General features: G+C 35.1%; 2 protein-coding genes across 2 annotated transcripts; one reads left to right on the top strand and one right to left on the bottom strand.

Annotated features, from left to right (window-relative positions):
- Window positions 1-3,467: 3,467 nt before the first annotated feature.
- Window positions 3,468-7,438, bottom strand: LOC105161024 (fasciclin-like arabinogalactan protein 17). The gene is made up of 2 exons (XM_011078577.3): window positions 5,987-7,438; window positions 3,468-3,622 (listed from the first exon to the last, which is right to left on the bottom strand). Exons 1-2 carry the CDS (start codon window positions 7,302-7,304, stop codon window positions 3,546-3,548), a joined length of 1,395 nt encoding a protein of 464 aa, XP_011076879.1. The 5' UTR covers window positions 7,305-7,438; the 3' UTR covers window positions 3,468-3,545.
- A 4,354-nt stretch (window positions 7,439-11,792) lies between these two features.
- On the top strand, window positions 11,793-17,936 carry LOC105161023 (calcium-dependent protein kinase 1). The gene is made up of 8 exons (XM_011078576.3): window positions 11,793-12,151; window positions 12,460-13,284; window positions 15,201-15,344; window positions 15,466-15,618; window positions 16,425-16,540; window positions 16,681-16,848; window positions 17,203-17,427; window positions 17,575-17,936. Exons 2-8 carry the CDS (start codon window positions 12,501-12,503, stop codon window positions 17,701-17,703), a joined length of 1,719 nt encoding a protein of 572 aa, XP_011076878.1. The 5' UTR covers window positions 11,793-12,151; window positions 12,460-12,500; the 3' UTR covers window positions 17,704-17,936.
- The last annotated feature ends 1,505 nt before the right edge of the window (window positions 17,937-19,441 follow it).

Raw genomic sequence — 19,441 nt, 5'->3', positions numbered from 1 at the left:
TATTATTGTTTGATGCATGATCATGTGTTTATTGCTTTTAAATTCATGTTTTTTGAAGGCATATTTAATTCTGTATTTAATTTTGGATATTTGTTAGTATATGAAAATTTGAATTTTTTGGAATTTTCTAATATCAGTTTTTTGTATAAAAGAAAGAAAAATTAAAAATTAGGGCCTATTGCAAACAGGGCAACAACAGTTGCTGCCGGTAACAGGCGCGCATGGCACGCTTGCGCGCTGGACGAGTGCAGGCGGCACACCTATGCGTTGGGCGTGCTGGCATAGTCGACCTACTATTGGCGCCCGGTCAAGTGTCTTCTACCATTTTTTTTTCAAATAATTAGATGTTTTATTTTCTTTTGTATTTTTTAAAATTTTATATCCATGGCTAATTTTTATTTTGGTTAAATTAAATTTATCCAATTAAATTTGTCTTTGATTAATTTTGGAAATAGTTTCTGAAGAAAGAAAAATAATAATTGTACATTAGATGTTCGGGTTTAATATCCATTTTTTTAATTACATGTATATTTTGTATATAATAGTGTTAATTAAATTGATATTGGATAACATGGTTATTAAATACATTGGATGTATTTATGTATTATGTGGGCGTATTATATTTGATATTTTCATGCTTATTGTTTATTGGACAAACAAAGGATGAACGTGAAGCCCAATAGACTCATGTGTATGGTCTATTATTTACTATTGGTATGAAGTTGCGTGCTTCTTTAGTTTTAATCTTTGTCTTATTTTTAGCCTTAAAAAAACAAGGCTTTCTATCTCTCCCATTTTGTATTCTCCCAACTTCGGATTGAGATGATTATTTTTGAAGTTGTAATAAGTGTAGTTAGGACAGAGGCTTTTAATTGTTTTCAAAATATATGTAAGCTTGGAGATGAAGACCAGTGGAAGAGGTCCATTAGATGGAGCCCATGGAGTTCATGGAGAAGAGGTCCATTGGATGGAACCCGAGAAGGAGAGCCCGATCAAAGAGGTTTACAAAGGTCCATTAGCGTGATAATGGGTATTTAAATTTTGTAATAGAGTAAAGTCTCCCTAGTAACACCATACATCCACTGGAGGCTCAATAGGTCGCGTAGGAATAGGTTTGTGATCTTTGAATAAGGGCACCCTAGGGTTTATTGCACGTGATACATTTCTTTAATGCTTTAAATGTTTGATATTTATACATAAAAAATATTAACGCCATGAGGTCTCAATCATAAACTAAATAAACTCTCAGTTAGATGGTTCAAGTAAAATATTAGGCCCATTAATGGATAAAAATCAGATGGTTTGACTAATTAAAGCTTCCATCATAGCAATGTAGGAAGCTACTTCACCCTTTAGTGGTCTCACTAGTTGTTGGCATGTTTAGAATAGAAGAAAGTTGCGATATTGTTATGAACAAAGGAATACACATCTATTTTCCTATCTCACGAGTCCTGGGAGGCGATAGTTGAGATATGATTTAGTTGAGGAGTCGAGTCTAACGGCGAGTAACATGATTGCTTGGAGCCCTCGGATCATGTGAAGAGGTAATGCAAAATATTTTGGGGATCTCATTAGATGGGAATGGTATAGCTTTACATCTCAAGGAGCAATTTTTGTGTGAATGGTAAAAGTTGGGCATGGGGAATTGCATTTATGGACCCCAAGCCCACTACAAAATGATTTTATTAAACTCTACTTGAGAATAGTGGGCTTTTGAAGAAATAGTGAGAGGGGTTAATGAATAAAGATCAAGTTTTAACTTGAATCTAATACTACAATTATCTAATCAATTTCTGCTTACTTTTTGTAAAATGTCTCAGAATCCACTAATTGTGATTCTTGAGAATAATATTTTAACGGAACAAACTATAATGATTGATTATGAAATTTGATAATTGTTCTCGATTTTGAAAACCAATGCCATGTCTTGGACAATGAGATTTAAAAAGAGTATGATCAACTAGATGATGTCTCCTTAATAATGCTCTACATGAAGGAATTTATGCAGATCCCAATAGGCAGATTAGATATGCCACCATAGAAGCAGTTTTTGGGATCAAGATGACTAAAAGTTCTTCTGTACAAGAGCATGGGATTAAGATCATATCTCTTATGGACAATCTCAAGAATCTTGAGGTTGATCTTGAAAAAAAAAAAGAAAGACGCATATTATTATGATCTTTCAGTCTCTCACTCCCTCATTCGACCTGTTTATCGTGAACTATATCATGAATGGACTTGACAAGACATTCATGAGTTGATAAATATATTGATCTAGTATGGGCTAACGATTGAAAAGTCTACACCAACAGTTTTGGTGGGGGAGGCTTCGACCTCAAAAGCGAAACGCAAAGGGGGCGAATGCTTGAGGAGGAAAAAAGAAAGGGTAAGACAAAAATAAGTGAAGCAGTCGCTTGGAGAGCTCCTGTTGCCCGATGAACAATGGCAAAGGAAAGAGGAAGGCGGTTCAACAGTTAAGGGTTGCAAAATATGTTTGCATTGAAAACTCCTCTCCAACCAAGGTACAATTTGTTATTAAGTTATAGCGTGATTTCCAATTCTACTTCTTGGGTATTGGATACTTGCTGTGGAGAGCACATCCGTAAATGGTTTGCAAGTGATGGAAAGGAATAGAAGACTAAAATGAAGATGGTCCTAAAGTTAGGCGATAGCAAAACTGTTGCTGCAAAAGCTATAGGACTAGTTAGACTTAGCTATTAGTGATCGTGTTAGGATAGAGATAAAATTATGTAACATAGTATGATCAAATTATATTGGATTACAAGTTTTTTATAAATAAAAGTTCTTTTATTTGAAATTGTGTCTGCTAGATTGTTTACCTTGGTCCTTCTGCGCCATGTGCTTGGAAAGATGGCTAAGTTATTAAAAATGTTGCCTTTTTCAAAGATTGCGACGCATATGCTATATTGGATATGGCATTGCAAGCCTATGTCCTACAAAATACTTGATAGATGAATTAACGAAGAGATGCAAGTAAACTTTGTCCAAAAAAATATAGAGTTTTTTTGGTATATTTTTGAAACACAAAGAGATATTTTTAGCTGATTTTTAAAATATAGAAGATTTTTATGATTTAGCCATTTATATATTTTTAACCTTATTTATAATATATTTTAAAATATTAAATAATTATTTATGCACATATATTAGAATGGCGTGTCAAAACCACTATTATATATATATATATATATATAGCACAAGTTTAAAAAGATAATACTACTCTAATTCGTCTTTACTTGAGCTTGTAGAAGTTCATCAGGTAGAAATTTCTGTAGTTCCCATTGCATTTCATAAACTTTATTGGGGGGTACCTCTCACCATCATTACTTCTTTCTCCACCTAAAATAACACAGAAATGAACCCCTCCCCCCACCCACCCACCCCCACCTTCTCCAAAGAGCATTATTGATTACACATATACAAAAATATATACTACAAAAAAAATCCTCTCCAACCCCCCCCCCCCCCCCTCTGCTGCAGTTTTCTTTGTAGAGGACAGTACTGATTACTTCTACCAGTGCTGCTTACTCCTTGCATGTGGTGAACTTGGAATCTTGACCCAAGACCTCAACCATCCAGCACGCCACTTCAACCAACTTCCCTGATATAAAAACATTCATCACAATCCATTAGTCAACTCCTATGTCGAAATACATGCTGTATTCAGTGCTTTGTGTATTACATGTATATGAACCTCATTTCCGATGTATTGTGCACTAAATGCATCATCTACAAAATACAAAGTCGGCCGATAATCGGAACCGACATCGAAAAGAACTAGGTCTTTAAAATGTGTATAATTAGCAGTCACATATTAGCAACATATCAGTTGGATGAATCTTGGTGATGGGATTCTGATGAGCAAGTGTGTGGTTTCCGACAACCAGAATTATGAAGATGTTAAGTTGAGATCTACCCAGTTATTATAATCATCTAACTCAGCCTTTAATTTGGATCTGAGGAACAACCATTTAATGCAGACATGCAAGTACTTTGATTCTTGTCTGTTTTCCTAATTAGAAAAGGACATGCATAGGGTACGTAGGCGTCCAAACATAGACAAATTCCTCGAGACGCCGACACTACTGCAGATTACATTCTTCTCCAACACTTTACTTTTATAGTTGTTAATGGGACATAATATTCCCTATGGGGTAAGAAGTCCAAGAAAAAACCACACACACACACACATAGGAGTATATAGTAATTTCCTTTTAAAAAAATCTTGGGATTGAACCAATCATATTATAAATTAATAGGATAGTTATGTTTCATTCTTTTGAGTTTTGGTGTAATTAATTATGTTTAGTATTTTTAAAATTTATTTTCATCTAACAAATAGATCTACCTGTTAGTCAAAATTCACTGAATTTGTTGACATTAACAAAAAACTTGAATGAAAAAATTGAAATTTACCCTCGATTGTTTTATTACTGACTTATTGCAGGTCAAACACATTTTTTCTAACTAAACTATTCCTGTAACGGTGAATCTTCGAAGATGTATAAGAATAATTTAGTCATAAAAATATTTATTTTACGTGTAATAAATCAGTAATATGTCAATTAGGGATAAATATGAATCTTTATCCTAATTTTTTGTTAATATCCGATAAATTTGATAAATTTTGACTAACGAAAATACTTAATTGTTATACGAAAGCAAATCTCATGTGTATTAGATGTAATTTTTTAAACTATAAGATATTTACGGATAATTACACAAAACCTCATAGTATGAGAATGTAATTATCCCTAAATATTGATTCAGGTCTTGATCAAACCTGCATATAAACTAGAATATTTCTTTCCTTTTTAGCGTAACATGATTTGCTTAACATATAAGTAATTTACCTTATCGAGTATAATTTTAAAAAGTATTTATAATTATAATTATAAATCACGAAGTGTATTATATAATTTTATAAAAATATACAATATTTATATAATAAAATCTAATTTCAAGAGGTGCGAACGTAATATAGTCTCATAATAATTATTAGACAAACTTCCAACCTAAAATCTCACCTCATACATTCTACCAAAAATACCACCAAACATAACGTTATGTTTGGTTTTATTTTTAACTTGTTTTTGGGTATTTTGTGGAGATAGAGAGAGAAAAACAAAGATAAATAAAAATAAATTAGAGATAGTATGTATGTTTGGATTTGTTTTTGGAGATAATATAAAATAAGTATGTTATGTTTGATGTTGGGTAGTGGGGAGACAAAAAATACTGTTCATTGTCAAATCATATCTCTTTTATATATATATATATATATAAAAATATATATAATTTATTTAGTTGTGAGTGGATTAAAATAAATATTATTTCCTAATTATATATGTATGGAAATGAAAAAAAATAATTTATGTAAATACACTTTTAAAAATAATTAAATGCACTCTAATAATGGATTAACAATATTTTTTGTTAGTTGTTCTATTCGAGGTGATAAATTTAAATACATTATTCAAATAATGTAATATATGAATTAACCGCGTAGAATAATTATATTATTTTATATTTTTTAAAATTTTTAATTATTTCAATGATGTAGAATATTTTTAATATTTTTTTAAAATATTAAGTGGTTAAAATAAAATATATTTGTATTTAAAAATCAAATACTTAAAAACAAGACAAAATACTTAGAAACAAGACAAAAACATGACAAAACAAGCAAGGACAAACATTGCTTCTGTTTTGGGTCATCTCTGAGATGGCCCAAAACCGAAAACAAACATAAAGTAAAGAATTTGATCATTGACAGTTGACATGGGACAAACACACAATAATGGAGATATATACAATTTTGCCCTCACCCACCCCAACCGCAACCGACACCGACAAAAACCACCTCTCCACCGCCACCATCTCCACCGCCGCCGTGAAAATCTTGGCAATAACATATCAGAAATCACCCAGAAAAAAGATAGAGAGAGGGAATTAGTATACATACCTCTTCTTGCTCTGGTAACAGTCTTAGCATTTTGATCAGCAATTCTGGGCCCTTTAGCTTCGTTTTTCTTCCCCTCCGCCGGCGGCGGAAACAGCACTCCGTCAATCCCCTGCACTGAAATCCTTCCGTCGGTATAGATATCCGGGTCGAACAAGTAACCCGAATCCTCACCTTCCCCAAATCTCACTGACCCGTCAGCCTCCTTCGCCACTATCTTATGATGCAAACTCAGCGTGTCATACGACACCGATCCGAATCTCCTCACCGCATTGTACATGCTCTCTTCAGTCTGATACTCGGGTACAATGTGATAGTAAACTATTTGCTCCGGCGCTCCGGGCTCGCTCAATTGCTCGGTTGTCAGCTTCGCCATGGCTTCATCATTCGGCGCTAAGACCGTCAAAACGTACCCCTCGCTGATCAGTTTCCCCATTTCAGTAGCTAGGCTAGTCAAATTGACCAAAATGTCGGCCATTTCATTGTAGCCACCGTAGAGGAGGAGAGTCTGGATGAAGTCCTTGACTTGTTTCTCACCGTGGAAATGGTGGTGAGGCCCACCGGGTCCGGGTGCTGGCGCCGGAGCCAAAGAAGGTGCAGGTGCCATGGCTTCGTAAACGGAGAGCTTCTGGGCTCCATCCATTGGAATTTCATTCGCCTTTCTTTTCGGAAGTTTCCTACTTCTGGGGTCGATTTCCGGCGCCCCTTCTGGTTTAACAGCCGAAATCGATTGGAGATTGCGGCGGTTGTTGAATTCGCGTTCGACGGATTTTGGGATTATTACTTTCTCTATGCCGTGGATGATTCCGTCGGGTCGGACAACAGAGTTGAAATGTACAACCTTTACTTCCCCGACATACTTGCTGCAAGAACCATCGGAAATGGCGCTACAGGAGAACTCGAGGTGGTCGTTGGAGAGAGCGGCTTGGCGACTTGAGCGAGTGGGATTGCCGGGCCAGTTTCCGTGACTGAGCTTAACGGGCAGGATATGGTGGAGAATGAGAGTCTGGAGGGACTTGATGTTGCCGGGTTCGAGGAGGAAGCGCTTGAATTCCGGGTCGAGATGGAGCTCCAGAGCGTCATTCTTTGGGGCAAAAATGGTGAGATTATGTCTGGTAAGTGCTGCTTCGAGTGTATGGAGCAGAAGGGCTTTTTCTACTAGCTCGGACAGTTCGGTGTAGTGAGACTCTAAGAGGGCGATGAGGATTGAGTTGGAGCTGATGGGTAGTGCTGGCTTTTCCGGCAATGTGGCCCGGATTGGAGCGGCGGTGGAAAGGAGGAGGAGAAGGAGGAGGGGAAGATGGGGCGAGCTGGTGGGCATTGTTGGGAGAGTGGCGGAAGAGAAGAGAGGAGTATGGTAAAGTTGAGGTGAAGGAAGTAGAAGGAAAGTGAAACAGTAGTGAAGGTCAGAAGGTGGCCTTTAAAGGCTGGGAATTTCGCAGCTTGGTGGCCAGTGGGAAGGCAGTCAGGCACGCCAAGTGTGCTGTGATTGTATTTTGGTGTCTTGACCAGTGCATTTTCTTTTCTTTTTTCTTTTTATGTTTATTTATTAAAAAATTACAAGCAAACTCGTTCGATGACTTACAACCCAACAAATTATTTCGTTGTGAAAAAAATGCAATTTACCTCCTTATAATTTTTAAAATGTAGTAATTTATTCATCTGTATTTTTTAAATAAAAAAATTTACTTCATTAAATAGGGAGATAAATTGCTTCATTTTAAAAAGCATAGGGATAAATTACATTAAACCTCTTTTTTATTAGAGGGTCGTGGTAGATTGAGTTCTTTAGTGAACAAGTTTCATTTTCTATTTTGATTTAATAATTTGGTTTGATATTTATAATTGAGAAATTTATTTAAGTGGTATTAAAAATTTGTAAAAATCACCAAAACAAATTTTCTAAAAGAAAATATGGAAAAACTTGAAAAGAAAAAGTTATTCATAAATGCAGTATAAAGTTTTATTTTTTATTTTTTATTTTGTGTGGGGGGAGGGGGAGAAATTATTAAAGTTATTCAATATGATCACACTTCTTTTGTATTGAATTTCCTCATTTGTGTGGTAAATTTGTTAAGCATAATAATGACTACAAGTTAGTTTGAAAGGGAAGCAAACTTTCTTTAATAAAACCGTGCAAAACAGCTAAATTTTGAACATTTTCAAAATTCCACGAAACTTGACCCAACTAGGTCATCACCCCATTTCAATTTTCAACCTCTTCATTGCAATCAGCTGTTTTTTCACTCGAACCAACATTTCATAATGAAGTTATTGTCAAAATACAAGTAGAAATGAATTTCAAAGTATAAATTCGTAGAAGCCAAATAGTAGCACAATTAACACCCTTTTCTTGAATGGGCCAAATAGCATCTTTGTTTTGAAAACTCAGATAAACCCATCCTCTGTGTTTTGAAAGCTCATAAAATTTCTAGATGTTTTAGAAATAGATTAAAAAATTCTTTTATTTTTTTAAGTACAACTCACTTATCCATCTCTGTTAAATACAATTAATAATGTTAATTTTTTTCCTAAGTGATCGTTATATCCCTACCATATATATTATTCCTTTTTCTAATGATTGTTGTATCTTTTTTTTAGTATATAAAAGTTGTAGGATCTAATTAATTTATCTCAATCGTTAATCTTAAATTTATAAAAGATTAATAACCTAAATTTAATCAATATTAAATATATATTATATATAATTACAAAAAATAAATTAGTTTTTTTAAATTAAATTGAATTGAATTAACCCCTATTCCCTCCCCACCCTTCCTCCCTTGGCTGCCCACCCCAATCCCCTTGATGCCCCAACGTATATGTGGCCCAATAGGGAGTCCAAGTTGGATGGCGACCAAGTGGAATTGAGGGTCGCAGCCTAAGCAAGGAAGGAACCACTAGAGCCTGAGTCTTATGGGAGATCTGTTAAGCAAGACCCAAAAAGCCTAGGGAGATCCATGGAGGGCCTCAGGGAGGGTTGATAGTGCGGCCAACTAGACATGATCACATTCCCACTCCTATGTGGTGGAATCCCGATCGAACAACTCAAAAGGATAACAACCACTTGGCCACGAAGAATCCCCGAGGATTTAGGGCTGTTGTTGAACCTGTTCTAACTATCCCCTAGGAATTCTGGGAGCTTATCGCGGGAGAAAGCTTATGGATTTAGAAGATAAGTCTCCAATTGTCAATGACACAAGCGAGAGGATCCCCTTAATGGTTGGATTCTATCATGCAATAATTGCTTCCCCAAGTCCTTTCGGGATTGAGCTCCTCCAGCCGACAGAGGGTGAGGTCTATAAAAGGGGATTTACTCTTTTGGTAAAGGGTAATATTTTTCTTAACATTTATCATATGAACACACTAGAACTGAAATACGATCAAACCCCAATCCAGTCGTTAAAAAATTGGATGTTAGTGCGGGTACCTTCCCTTTTTCAGAGCTTCCTGATTCGATAAGTTTGTTTATAAGTGTTAGCACACGCAGGGTTTTAACCCTTTTTTTCTATGTAAACCAACTCTTTGACTCCTCAATTGGCGACTGCAAGACTCATTTACAGCAGCGACAACAAACAAGCAATTGTTTTTTAATTTTTTATGTGAAAAGTTTATGGAGATATAATTTGCAATTCTCAAATATATTTTTGCAACAACATAGAATTGTTTGTTGGTAGAGAAAACTTTGAGTTGTGATTATAGTTTTATTTATGTTATTTGTCACTTTCTTGCTCAACATATCATCACAAAAATCTTAGTTATGGAGATCATATTGACTGTTCAATGTACAATTTACACCATATAACTCATACGCCAACAAAATTTGTAGGAGTAAATTAAACAAATGATGCATATGAATGCAAGCATGACAAAGTTGGAAGTCAAAAGTTAAAATATTACAATTCAGAAAGCCACTTGCATAATACAAATTATTTTGCAGACATTAAATACAAGCTCTTTTTATGAGAACGAACATTTTTAATCTTGAAATTTTAAAAAAGACCACAATTGTTCACCAGTTATCTAAAGTTTTTATGAATCATTCATGAAAAAATATAAATCAAGCAGAAGTTTTAGGGCAACTAGCACCACATATACCAATTTTGGGGGCACTAGATGTACGTTTTGAATAAAGGTTTTTTGTGGATTGTAGTAGTATGTTTAGAGGATTAAGTTAACATCAATGAGCTTTTGTTCTACTCTTTTTTTTGGGCATATATTACGACTCCAATAGGTTGATTCATCTGATAGTTTTTCACTAATTTTTAGCCTATGTAAATTATAGCATCTGGAAGCATATTTCATAGAAGATGTGCGAGGTATACATATGCCAACTTCAGGCCTTTGTTTGCTGGAGCTGCACTATATTTTTGACAGGCTACAAGATCATATAATGCAATTGGGTTCAATTTTGAAATGTACGAAATGAAAGAGTTAAAGCCTGATGCATATGATTGGCTTTTGAAGATTTCGACTGAGCAATGGTCTAGATATACATTTGATCTGATGCTAAAAAATGATCATGTATCCAACAACATCAGTGAGTCTTTCAACCACTTGGTAGGTGAGCTCCTAGGTAAGCCAGTGCAGAATTTGCTTGATGGCTTGAGGGTCAAATTAATGAGTCACCTCCAGAACCAGAGAGAAAAAGCTTTGAAGTGGTCCAACTCTACTCTTCCAAATGTTGTGAAAGTGCTCGATGACACGAGGGACGAGTCAAGGAATTGCAAACTACTTATGGCTAGTCAGTTTGAGTTTGAAGTCCAGGATGGTAGTGTGGATTATGTGGTGAACTTGGCACGTCGAACATGTGACAGACAATATGGTTTGGGATATCAGAGGAATTCTTTGTAGATATGTTACACTTGGCATAACATATAGACGAGATAAATTGGAGAATTTCGCTAACAATATGTTTAGGAAGGAAAGATATATGGGAGCATACAGTCATATTATTCATCCTATTCCCAAACTTTCATTTTGGCCCTAAGATGTAGATATAAATCCTACAAACTTAAAGCCTCATGTGAGTAAGAGGTTACCTGAAAGATCAAAGCAGAGTATAACAAAATAACTAGGGGAAATAGCTATTGTGAAGAAATCAAATTTAATTAGTATAAAAAATGCAATGGATGAGGGCATAACAGTAGTACTTGTACGGGCCCCCAAGTGATACCTACTATTGAGGTATAATGTACTTATTATTTCTGGGCATTTGTGTAATATATGTAAGTCTTGTTATTTCTATTCGTGATTAATTTAATTAGTTATGAAATAGGTAACATCGAGAATTAAGAGAAAAGTATCTTTTCAAACAAAAGAAAAAGTCACCAGGTTGAAACATGTAATCTTATTCTAAATTTTCCACTTTTTACTTAAAGATGAATTCATTAATGTTTTTGTAATGACACTTTTTATATTTTAATTTTTTTCAAATGTAGTAAAATAATAATAAAAAAAGAAGTGTAAAAATAATTAATATTTAAATAATAATTATGTAAAAAAATAAATATAAAATAAATTTTCAGTGTTCGATATAGTCCAATAAACCTATCCTAAAAATTGAAAATCAAAATTTTCTCAAAAAAAAAAAAAAAAATGAATACCGAACCCAATATTTTGGTTCGATTTCGATTTCGATTAATTCGATTAGATTGGTTCACCGAATTGGGAAGGACCCTATACTCAACCCATTCCGAATTTGTTACGTCCGGCAGAGGTTGAACTAAGTTGACGTTAGGACACAAACCCAGTTGAGAAGAACTGTCCAAAGAGATATAAATTTTAGTAAAACGCGTTTCTTGTGCGAGCCTGTCTATATGCACCCGTCTGTGCAGCACAGCTACTCCAATACAGATAGATACATACACGAACGTAAATTCACTTGAATTTTCTACTAAAAAAATCGACGCCCATTAAGGAAATAGATCACTTCTCATAAGCCATAGTGGGGACTGGATGAAACCTGGTTCTCATCAAGATCTCAAGTTGTTCTTCTTTGTATTCTAGCAGCCTCTTGATATGCTTTGACCTTTCCCTCGATTTTAATTGATTTTTTCGGTCTGAAGAAAAATGAAGCAACTTTCTTGATGGGCCTTTCTCCTTGGTCATTATTTCTTTGTTCTCTTTAGCAGACTTCAGAAAGTGGGCTCCTTTGACTTGTTCTAGGTTTGATGTTCTTCCAATCTTGTTTTTGTTTTTCTTTTCCGTTTTGGATTGCTGGACTGTGCTTGAAAACTTTAGATAAATGTTATTGTTTGAATGTGTATGCTGCCCTCCATTAGCTGAGTCAAGATCAGTGACAATTAAACTGATTATTCTGAACTCATATCTATCTTTAATTGGATGGGTTTGTAGCCAGTATGTTTTTGGCAATTTGAAGTGAAAAGGAAAAAAAAATCTAAGTTGTTTTAAATTTGATCTTAAGATAGATCTTAATTTCACTTTAGCTTGGTATTTTATTTGTGGAAATACAGAGAATTTGAGCAAGGAGTTGATTGAGTTTATTCTAGTGGAGATGGGGAATACTTGTGTTGGACCAGGCATATCCAAAAATGGAATTTTTCAATCCGTTTCTGCGGCTATGTGGCGATCCCCTGTCCCGGATAATACTGCTGCTTCTGTCAATGGAGAGAATGCCAAGAATGAGACTCCAGTTGAACTTGAGTCAACAGTGTCTGTCCAAAGTACACCACCAGAACAATTGACAATGCCTAAGCCCGAACCGAAACAAGAGCAACCATCAAATAATAAGAAGCCTATGAAGAGGAATACGAGTGCAGGGCTCAGGACTGATTCTGTGTTACAAAGGAAAACTGGGAATTTGAAGGAGTTTTTCAGTATTGGAAAGAAATTAGGACAAGGGCAGTTTGGAACTACATTCCTGTGTGTGGAGAAGGCAACTGGGATTCAGTATGCTTGCAAGTCAATTGCTAAGAGAAAGTTGCTAACTGATGAAGATGTTGAGGATGTTAGAAGGGAGATTCAGATAATGCACCATCTTGCTGGGCATCCTAATGTTATATCCATTAAAGGTGCTTATGAGGATGCTGTTGCAGTTCATCTTGTCATGGAGTTGTGTGCAGGGGGTGAGCTTTTTGACCGGATAATACAACGTGGGCATTATACTGAAAGGAAGGCAGCTGAGCTTACCAGGACTATCGTTGGAGTGGTGGAAGCTTGTCATTCTTTGGGTGTCATGCATCGTGACCTTAAGCCAGAGAATTTCCTACTTGTTGATCAAAAGGAGGATTCACTTCTTAAAACAATTGATTTTGGATTGTCAATATTCTTCAAGCCAGGTATGTATTTAAGTTATGTTATCTAGGAGTAAAGACGTTCCCCATTCATGCTCTACCGGAGCTTTGCTAGTTAGTCCGTAGTGTCACATGAGCATAATAGTCAATATGCAAAAATGAAAATGACAGTGTTTTGCTTGCTCTAGCCTTTTCATTTATAAGCAGCTGAACTTATTGATTATTTTTGTGAAGCTGACGATAGGCCTTGGAGATGGTATTCTCCAATTAAAGAAAACGAGCAAAGATAAAGTTTTTTTTGTTAACTTTTAACCTTCTGCCTTTTTCCATCAATATTGAATTATCATAAGTGCTTTTTTGCTGGGAAGCATCTAGACTTTGGAAATAAGCTTGTATTTTCCCATTTAATATCAGTGGCGTTAATGCTGGATCCATATTTGGAAGTGTTAGTATTATAATATTGTTGAAATCCCATTAGAAGGATTTATGGATCTTTTGTGTGCAGCTATAACTTGGGAATTATTATTTGTTTAGCAAGCTGTATGATATTATTTGGATTGTTGAAATTGCTTCTTGTTGGAGTTCTCTTTGTTTTTGTTAATTAGTAATTAATGATACTGTTAATTGAGACCTAAAGGTGTTGATACTGTTAAGTTTTTTTTCTATGAATTTATGGAAAATCTCGTCATAAAAACTTAGTTGTTCCGTATCAAGTCCCTTTAATGAAACTTTTAACATGAAATGTTTTAGCGTCATTATGAGGTAGTAGATATGCACGCCCCTCCTTGCGACAGTTATGGTGTAAACTGTGGGATAATCACCTAAATTAAGTTTGTTATGTGTGTGTAATGCCTTTAATTCTACCACAAATTTGTCATGTATCTCATACGTTCATATTAGGACTGCATCCTAGCGAATGATATGCTGATTTCAAATGGCCTGACAGTAAATTTAGCAATTTCAGGTATTCTGATTGATGTTAAAGCTACTATAAGTGTTTTAGTGATTTAGTATACTATGGTCATCATATGTTTGTTGCCTCATTTCTCCCTGTTTCGAGCTTGCACATACTACTGTCTGTTTACAAAAAATGTTGCTGATTGCTATCTGCGGTTGATCGACTAAAGCTCTTATGATCTGATGAATCTTTGCACTGACTGTAGTTTGTCTAGATGACTCTTATCATATTCACCTAATTCATCCATTACCTTTGAAGTGTATCAATGTCCTAGAATTTTAATGCTAAAACAAAGACAAAGTAACACGTTCTCTTTTTTCGACGGGTCCACATTTCGGACCTTGGCGCTACTACTTTAGAACCTCAATAACTAATGGTTTCAAGCTTATAAGAAAGACGTGTTCATATGCTGCAATGAAGTAATGCACCACGCGCAATCGATGGATCATGGAACTTTCCAGACATGCTACTAGGTTTGCTCATTAATTGGGAGTTCCATTTCAGATATAAGAAGTTTTTATGATTCTAGTGTCGAATGACAGTTATGGTAAAAGTCATTAGATTGCCAAACCTTAAATTTAGGGCCTTCCTTTAAACGCAGCTCAACTGGTCAGGCTTATGAACATTAACGAAAACAATATGCACATGTTGACTCAAACAAGTGCAATTGCATCAACATAAACATGACGTCTAAAGCTGTGGTGAGAACAGTGAGTTTCTTTGTACTCTTTTGACAAAAATCCGTATCACTTGTATTGTATGCAATTTCTATCTGACTGGTTGTCCTGATTAGTTGTGAATATCTGGTTTCAGATTAATGTACAAATACAGTGTTCATAAAGATACATTCAGTGTGTGCAAATACTTTGACTTCAGCTACTTCAAATAAGAAGCTGTGAAGACTTCTTAAAGAATTCTGGTTTTATCTCCTTGTGCCAAAATTTTTAGGTCATTTACCTTTGTTCAGTCCATCACGGAGGAGATGATTCTTTTCTATTTTCAGGCGAAAAGTTCAACGACGTGGTAGGCAGTCCGTATTATGTTGCACCAGAAGTTCTTCGAAAGCGCTATGGTCCTGAAGCTGATGTCTGGAGTGCTGGAGTGATTGTCTACATTTTGCTCAGTGGAGTTCCTCCGTTCTGGGCGGGTGAGATCTAGCAAACTCTTAAGTCATCAAAATTTAGATATATCTTGTAAACCTTGCATGAAAGCAGAAAATAGGTAGTTATATAAGCATTTTTGGTATTTCTTTTTTTTCATGATATCAGAATCCGAGCAAGGAATATTTGAGCAAGTCCTGCATGGTGATCTTGACTTCACATCGGACCCTTGGCCTAGTATATCTGAAGATGCAAAAGATTTGGTAAGAAAAATGCTCGTTCGAGACCCCAAACGGCGTTTAACTGCCCATGAAGTCCTGTGTAAGTATTTTTCGTGGAATATATGTAGCTATTGAAGGCCTGCATGGAACTTACTTGTAACGGTTTTGATCCCTGACTGCAACTATGATATACTTGCTCAACTCAATCAAATGAAAACACTAAATGTGGCAGGTCACTACTTGGAGACAATTGAGTTAATATTTCAACATATGTTAAGAAATTTAAGAAAATATACAATATATGCTTCGATCCAGGGATTTGAATTGATATTCCAATTTCTCGGGGCACAAACTTAAATTCTTATAAACACTCGAAACAAATGTTAGCATGCCAACGATAGGAAAAAAAACTCATGTTTTGATCTTAATGAAGCATGCCTGAGGCACGCTAAATCAACTTTAGTTTCCTTGACTTTTTCTTTAATCAATCTTTAGAGATTATGATTCATTCGTTACTCCTTGAAGTTTTTGTAACTAGTCATATTTACTGTATTTGCATGAATACCCTGAATGTTGGTGAAATAAACTCTTATTGTCACTTATGACAAGATTCCGTCAAGGCAGATTATGGTTGAACGAATATAGAAATCTGCTGCCGCCTTAAATGTGTTGTGGGTTGTTTTGACTCATTGATCTTGTCCTGTTTATCGGGGAAAAACGAGAAACTTTTTTGTTTAGAACAATACATGGGTACTGCTTAAGGTTGAGGTGCCAAAAAAAAAAAAAAACTTAGGTTTAGGCGTGTCCACTAAAAAAAGAGCAGGTGATGATTCAGTAAGTGTGTGAGCGTGTGGATTGGAAGTTATTCAGACTTCTCTGCTCATATGAACCTTGAATTGTCTACAGGCCACCCTTGGGTTCAAGTTGATGGCGTGGCACCTGACAAACCTCTTGATTCTGCAGTTCTTAGTCGCATGAAACATTTTTCTGCAATGAACAGACTCAAGAAAATGGCTCTTAGAGTAAGTCCCAAGATTTTACATTTCTATTTAGGAGCTTTTTGTATCCGAGAAAGTGATGATAAAATTACCGTATCTAATAGATATTGAGGTTAAACTTGTACTTCTTGGTTTCTGTTTGATGAAAAACACCTTTGCTGCAGGTAATTGCAGAGTCTCTATCTGAAGATGAAATTGCTGGGCTAAAAGAAATGTTCAAGATGATAGACACAGATAATAGTGGTCAAATCACTTTCGAAGAACTCAAAGCTGGACTGAAAAGAGTTGGCGCCAACTTAATGGAGTCCGAGATTTATGATCTAATGCAAGCAGTAATTTTCGAATCCCAAAATCTTTAGTGTGAAGAACATTTTATTCGTTCACTTGGTTTCTGTCTGTTGAAATCATAGCATATTGTCTAACTGTCTTATAGCAAAGGTTTTATGCAATACTCCCAACTTTATTAAGTTTTAAGTCAATATTCTAATGAATTACCGATTTTTAACAACAATTACTATCAAAACAACGAACTGAGGCTAAAATACTGGAGCAGACTTAGCTGCTTATTTGCTTCTGATGAAATCTGTTATTGGTTGTTCAGAATCGTGTGTCTTAGAACTCATCAGCAGTTTAGCACAAGGAAAAGTTAGATTCATGAATTGTCACTTGACTTTCCTGAACGACAGGCCGATGTTGATAACAGCGGAACAATTGATTATGGAGAGTTTATAGCAGCGACATTGCATCTCAACAAAATCGAGAGAGAGGATCATCTATTTACTGCTTTCTCATACTTTGATAAAGATGGAAGTGGCTATATCACCCCCGATGAGCTTCAACAGGCTTGTGTGGAGTTTGGCTTCGATGATACCCGCCTTGAAGAAATGATCCGAGAAGTTGACCAGGACAATGTGAGTTCATCCTTTTGCTCTATTTCAATGCAATAACTTTTCGGATGCTAATGTCTGATGAGGATCAAATAAAGAATTCTACCATTGTTAGATCTTGATTCATATTTATCCATTAGTGGGTTTACAACCGACCTATATTCCATGCAGGATGGACGTATCGATTATAACGAGTTTGTGACCATGATGCAAAAGGGCAATCCCGCTGCCGGTGGTGGTAAAAGAGGTATGGAGAACAGCTTCAGCATAAATTTTAGAGAGGCGCTAAAACTGACCTGAGCTTCAAAGAGATGTTTTTCTTTCATTCTTTCCTATTCCTTTTTCTCTTTGGATCAAAAGAAAATATCCGCTGTTAAGAGTTGTAGAGTAAAGAACGTAGGCGATGGTTCTTGGTCTGTGCTTGAACTTCGGAAATTTGGCTGAACCCTCTCTTAACTTACGTTGCGACGTTTTCCCAAGCTTAAGTTATTTTCTATACTACAAATCTAAGACAATGCAAGTTTTCAGAGGCACTATTCGAGTTTTTGGTGCTTTTAAATGTGATTTCCCTGTTGTTTTGATTAATTTTTTCGGGCTCAAAGGTTGATAAATGTGAGGGAAGATGAATGTATTGATGAACAGGTTATGTTGCGGAGAGCAAGGCAGAGTTTGCTTGTAGTAAAGCAAGATCATGACTTACCAACTTGTAAGTTCTTGAAATTATAGTTGAGTTGTAATATCATGTGTAGGGGTGGATTGGAAAAATTATTACTCAAATCAGGTTTGTTCGAACTAAATCAATCATTGGGTAAGTGTAATATGCTTCTTATGTGATTAATCACTTTCCCTTAATTGTACAGTAATTACATGATATAATTGATTGAGGTTCGATCTGAGTTAGAATTTTTGGTTGGCAATGTAGGTTGAAATTCATGGTTCCAATCCAGTCCACCAAATTAAAATTTCTTAATTGTGTTCAATGTGGGTTCTGCTTACATAAATTATAAAATATATATATTAATTTAAATAATTGCAATGTTGTAGTAACCTACAAATCAAAATTTAGGACATAAAGGACATAATTGTCCTTTTTGGGCAATTAGCAACAAATGTTAATTTTTCACAGGCATAACATTTCTTTTTCTTTTTTGTGTTTTTTAGGGGTCCAAAAACTCAATTTTTGAAGGGGTGGTGTGCAATTTGATACAAAGTTTCTAATATAACCTCCCAATACGCTTTTAGAGTAGAGGTCCAAAAACTCAATCTTTGAGAGCTTATACAACTCTTTCAACAAATAGCGTTTTATACGCTTTCAGAAGAAAAATTAAATATCATCTAATCAATAAGTTGTTGGTCTAGTGGTAAGTAAGTTTGAATTTAAGGTGAACTCTTACCGATAAACAAGATCGAACCCTTACAATCATACTTGTCGCGAGGAGTTTAACTCTTTTACTCCCCTTCCGAATTGAATCTCATCCGTGATGCTGTATAATAAATCATGTGGGCATTGTTTACTCGTGAGGATTGGACTGGATATCTTGAGATATTCAGCTCAATCCTTTGTTTAGTTACATTTAGTTTAGTCATTTGGGCTTGAGATAGAGAATGGTAAAAAGATTATTCCAATCCTATCAGGTTTACTGGGATTTATTATTCCACCAAGCCCACTTGAGGGGAATTGTATGTGATTTTATACATTTGTCTCTAGATATGAAAATATTTGGTTCTAAATAACTCCACTTTTCTAGATATTTACAAAATGATCTAATTCCTTCTTTTTTTTAAAACTTATTTATCAAATTTAGTTTTATTCGAAATTTGACTAATGGAGAAACTTATTTGTTAGATGAAATCAAATTTCAAGGGTACTAAATGAAATTTTCCGAATTATGAAGAATTTATGTGTAATTACACCAAGTTTTAGAAGAGAAAAATATAATTATTTATTTTTAAAATAAAATATTTAATCTTCATAAATTATTCTTCTTTTATAAAAAATAATTAATTTATTTATAATATCACGTGCGATAAATTTCAT

Source organism: Sesamum indicum, linkage group LG4 (genome assembly GCF_026168435.1).
Source record: "Sesamum indicum cultivar Baizhima isolate 11 linkage group LG4, ASM2616843v1, whole genome shotgun sequence".
Lineage (NCBI taxonomy): Eukaryota > Viridiplantae > Streptophyta > Magnoliopsida > Lamiales > Pedaliaceae > Sesamum > Sesamum indicum.
The sequence above is the reverse complement of the archived record's forward strand: the minus strand, read 5'-3'. Positions and strand labels throughout refer to the sequence as shown.

Excerpts from the sequence above, each read along its gene's own strand:
- LOC105161024 (XM_011078577.3), bottom strand. The coding sequence starts at position 7,304 with ATGCCCACCAGCTCGCCCCATCTTCCCCTCCTCCTTCTCCTCCTCCTT. Across the intron at positions 3,623-5,986 it reads TGTTACCAGAGCAAGAAGAG|GGAAGTTGGTTGAAGTGGCG; the intron begins GTATGTATACTA and ends TTTTTATATCAG.
- LOC105161023 (XM_011078576.3), top strand. The coding sequence starts at position 12,501 with ATGGGGAATACTTGTGTTGGACCAGGCATATCCAAAAATGGAATTTTT. Across the intron at positions 15,345-15,465 it reads AGTTCCTCCGTTCTGGGCGG|AATCCGAGCAAGGAATATTT; the intron begins GTGAGATCTAGC and ends TCATGATATCAG. Across the intron at positions 17,428-17,574 it reads GAGAAGTTGACCAGGACAAT|GATGGACGTATCGATTATAA; the intron begins GTGAGTTCATCC and ends TATTCCATGCAG.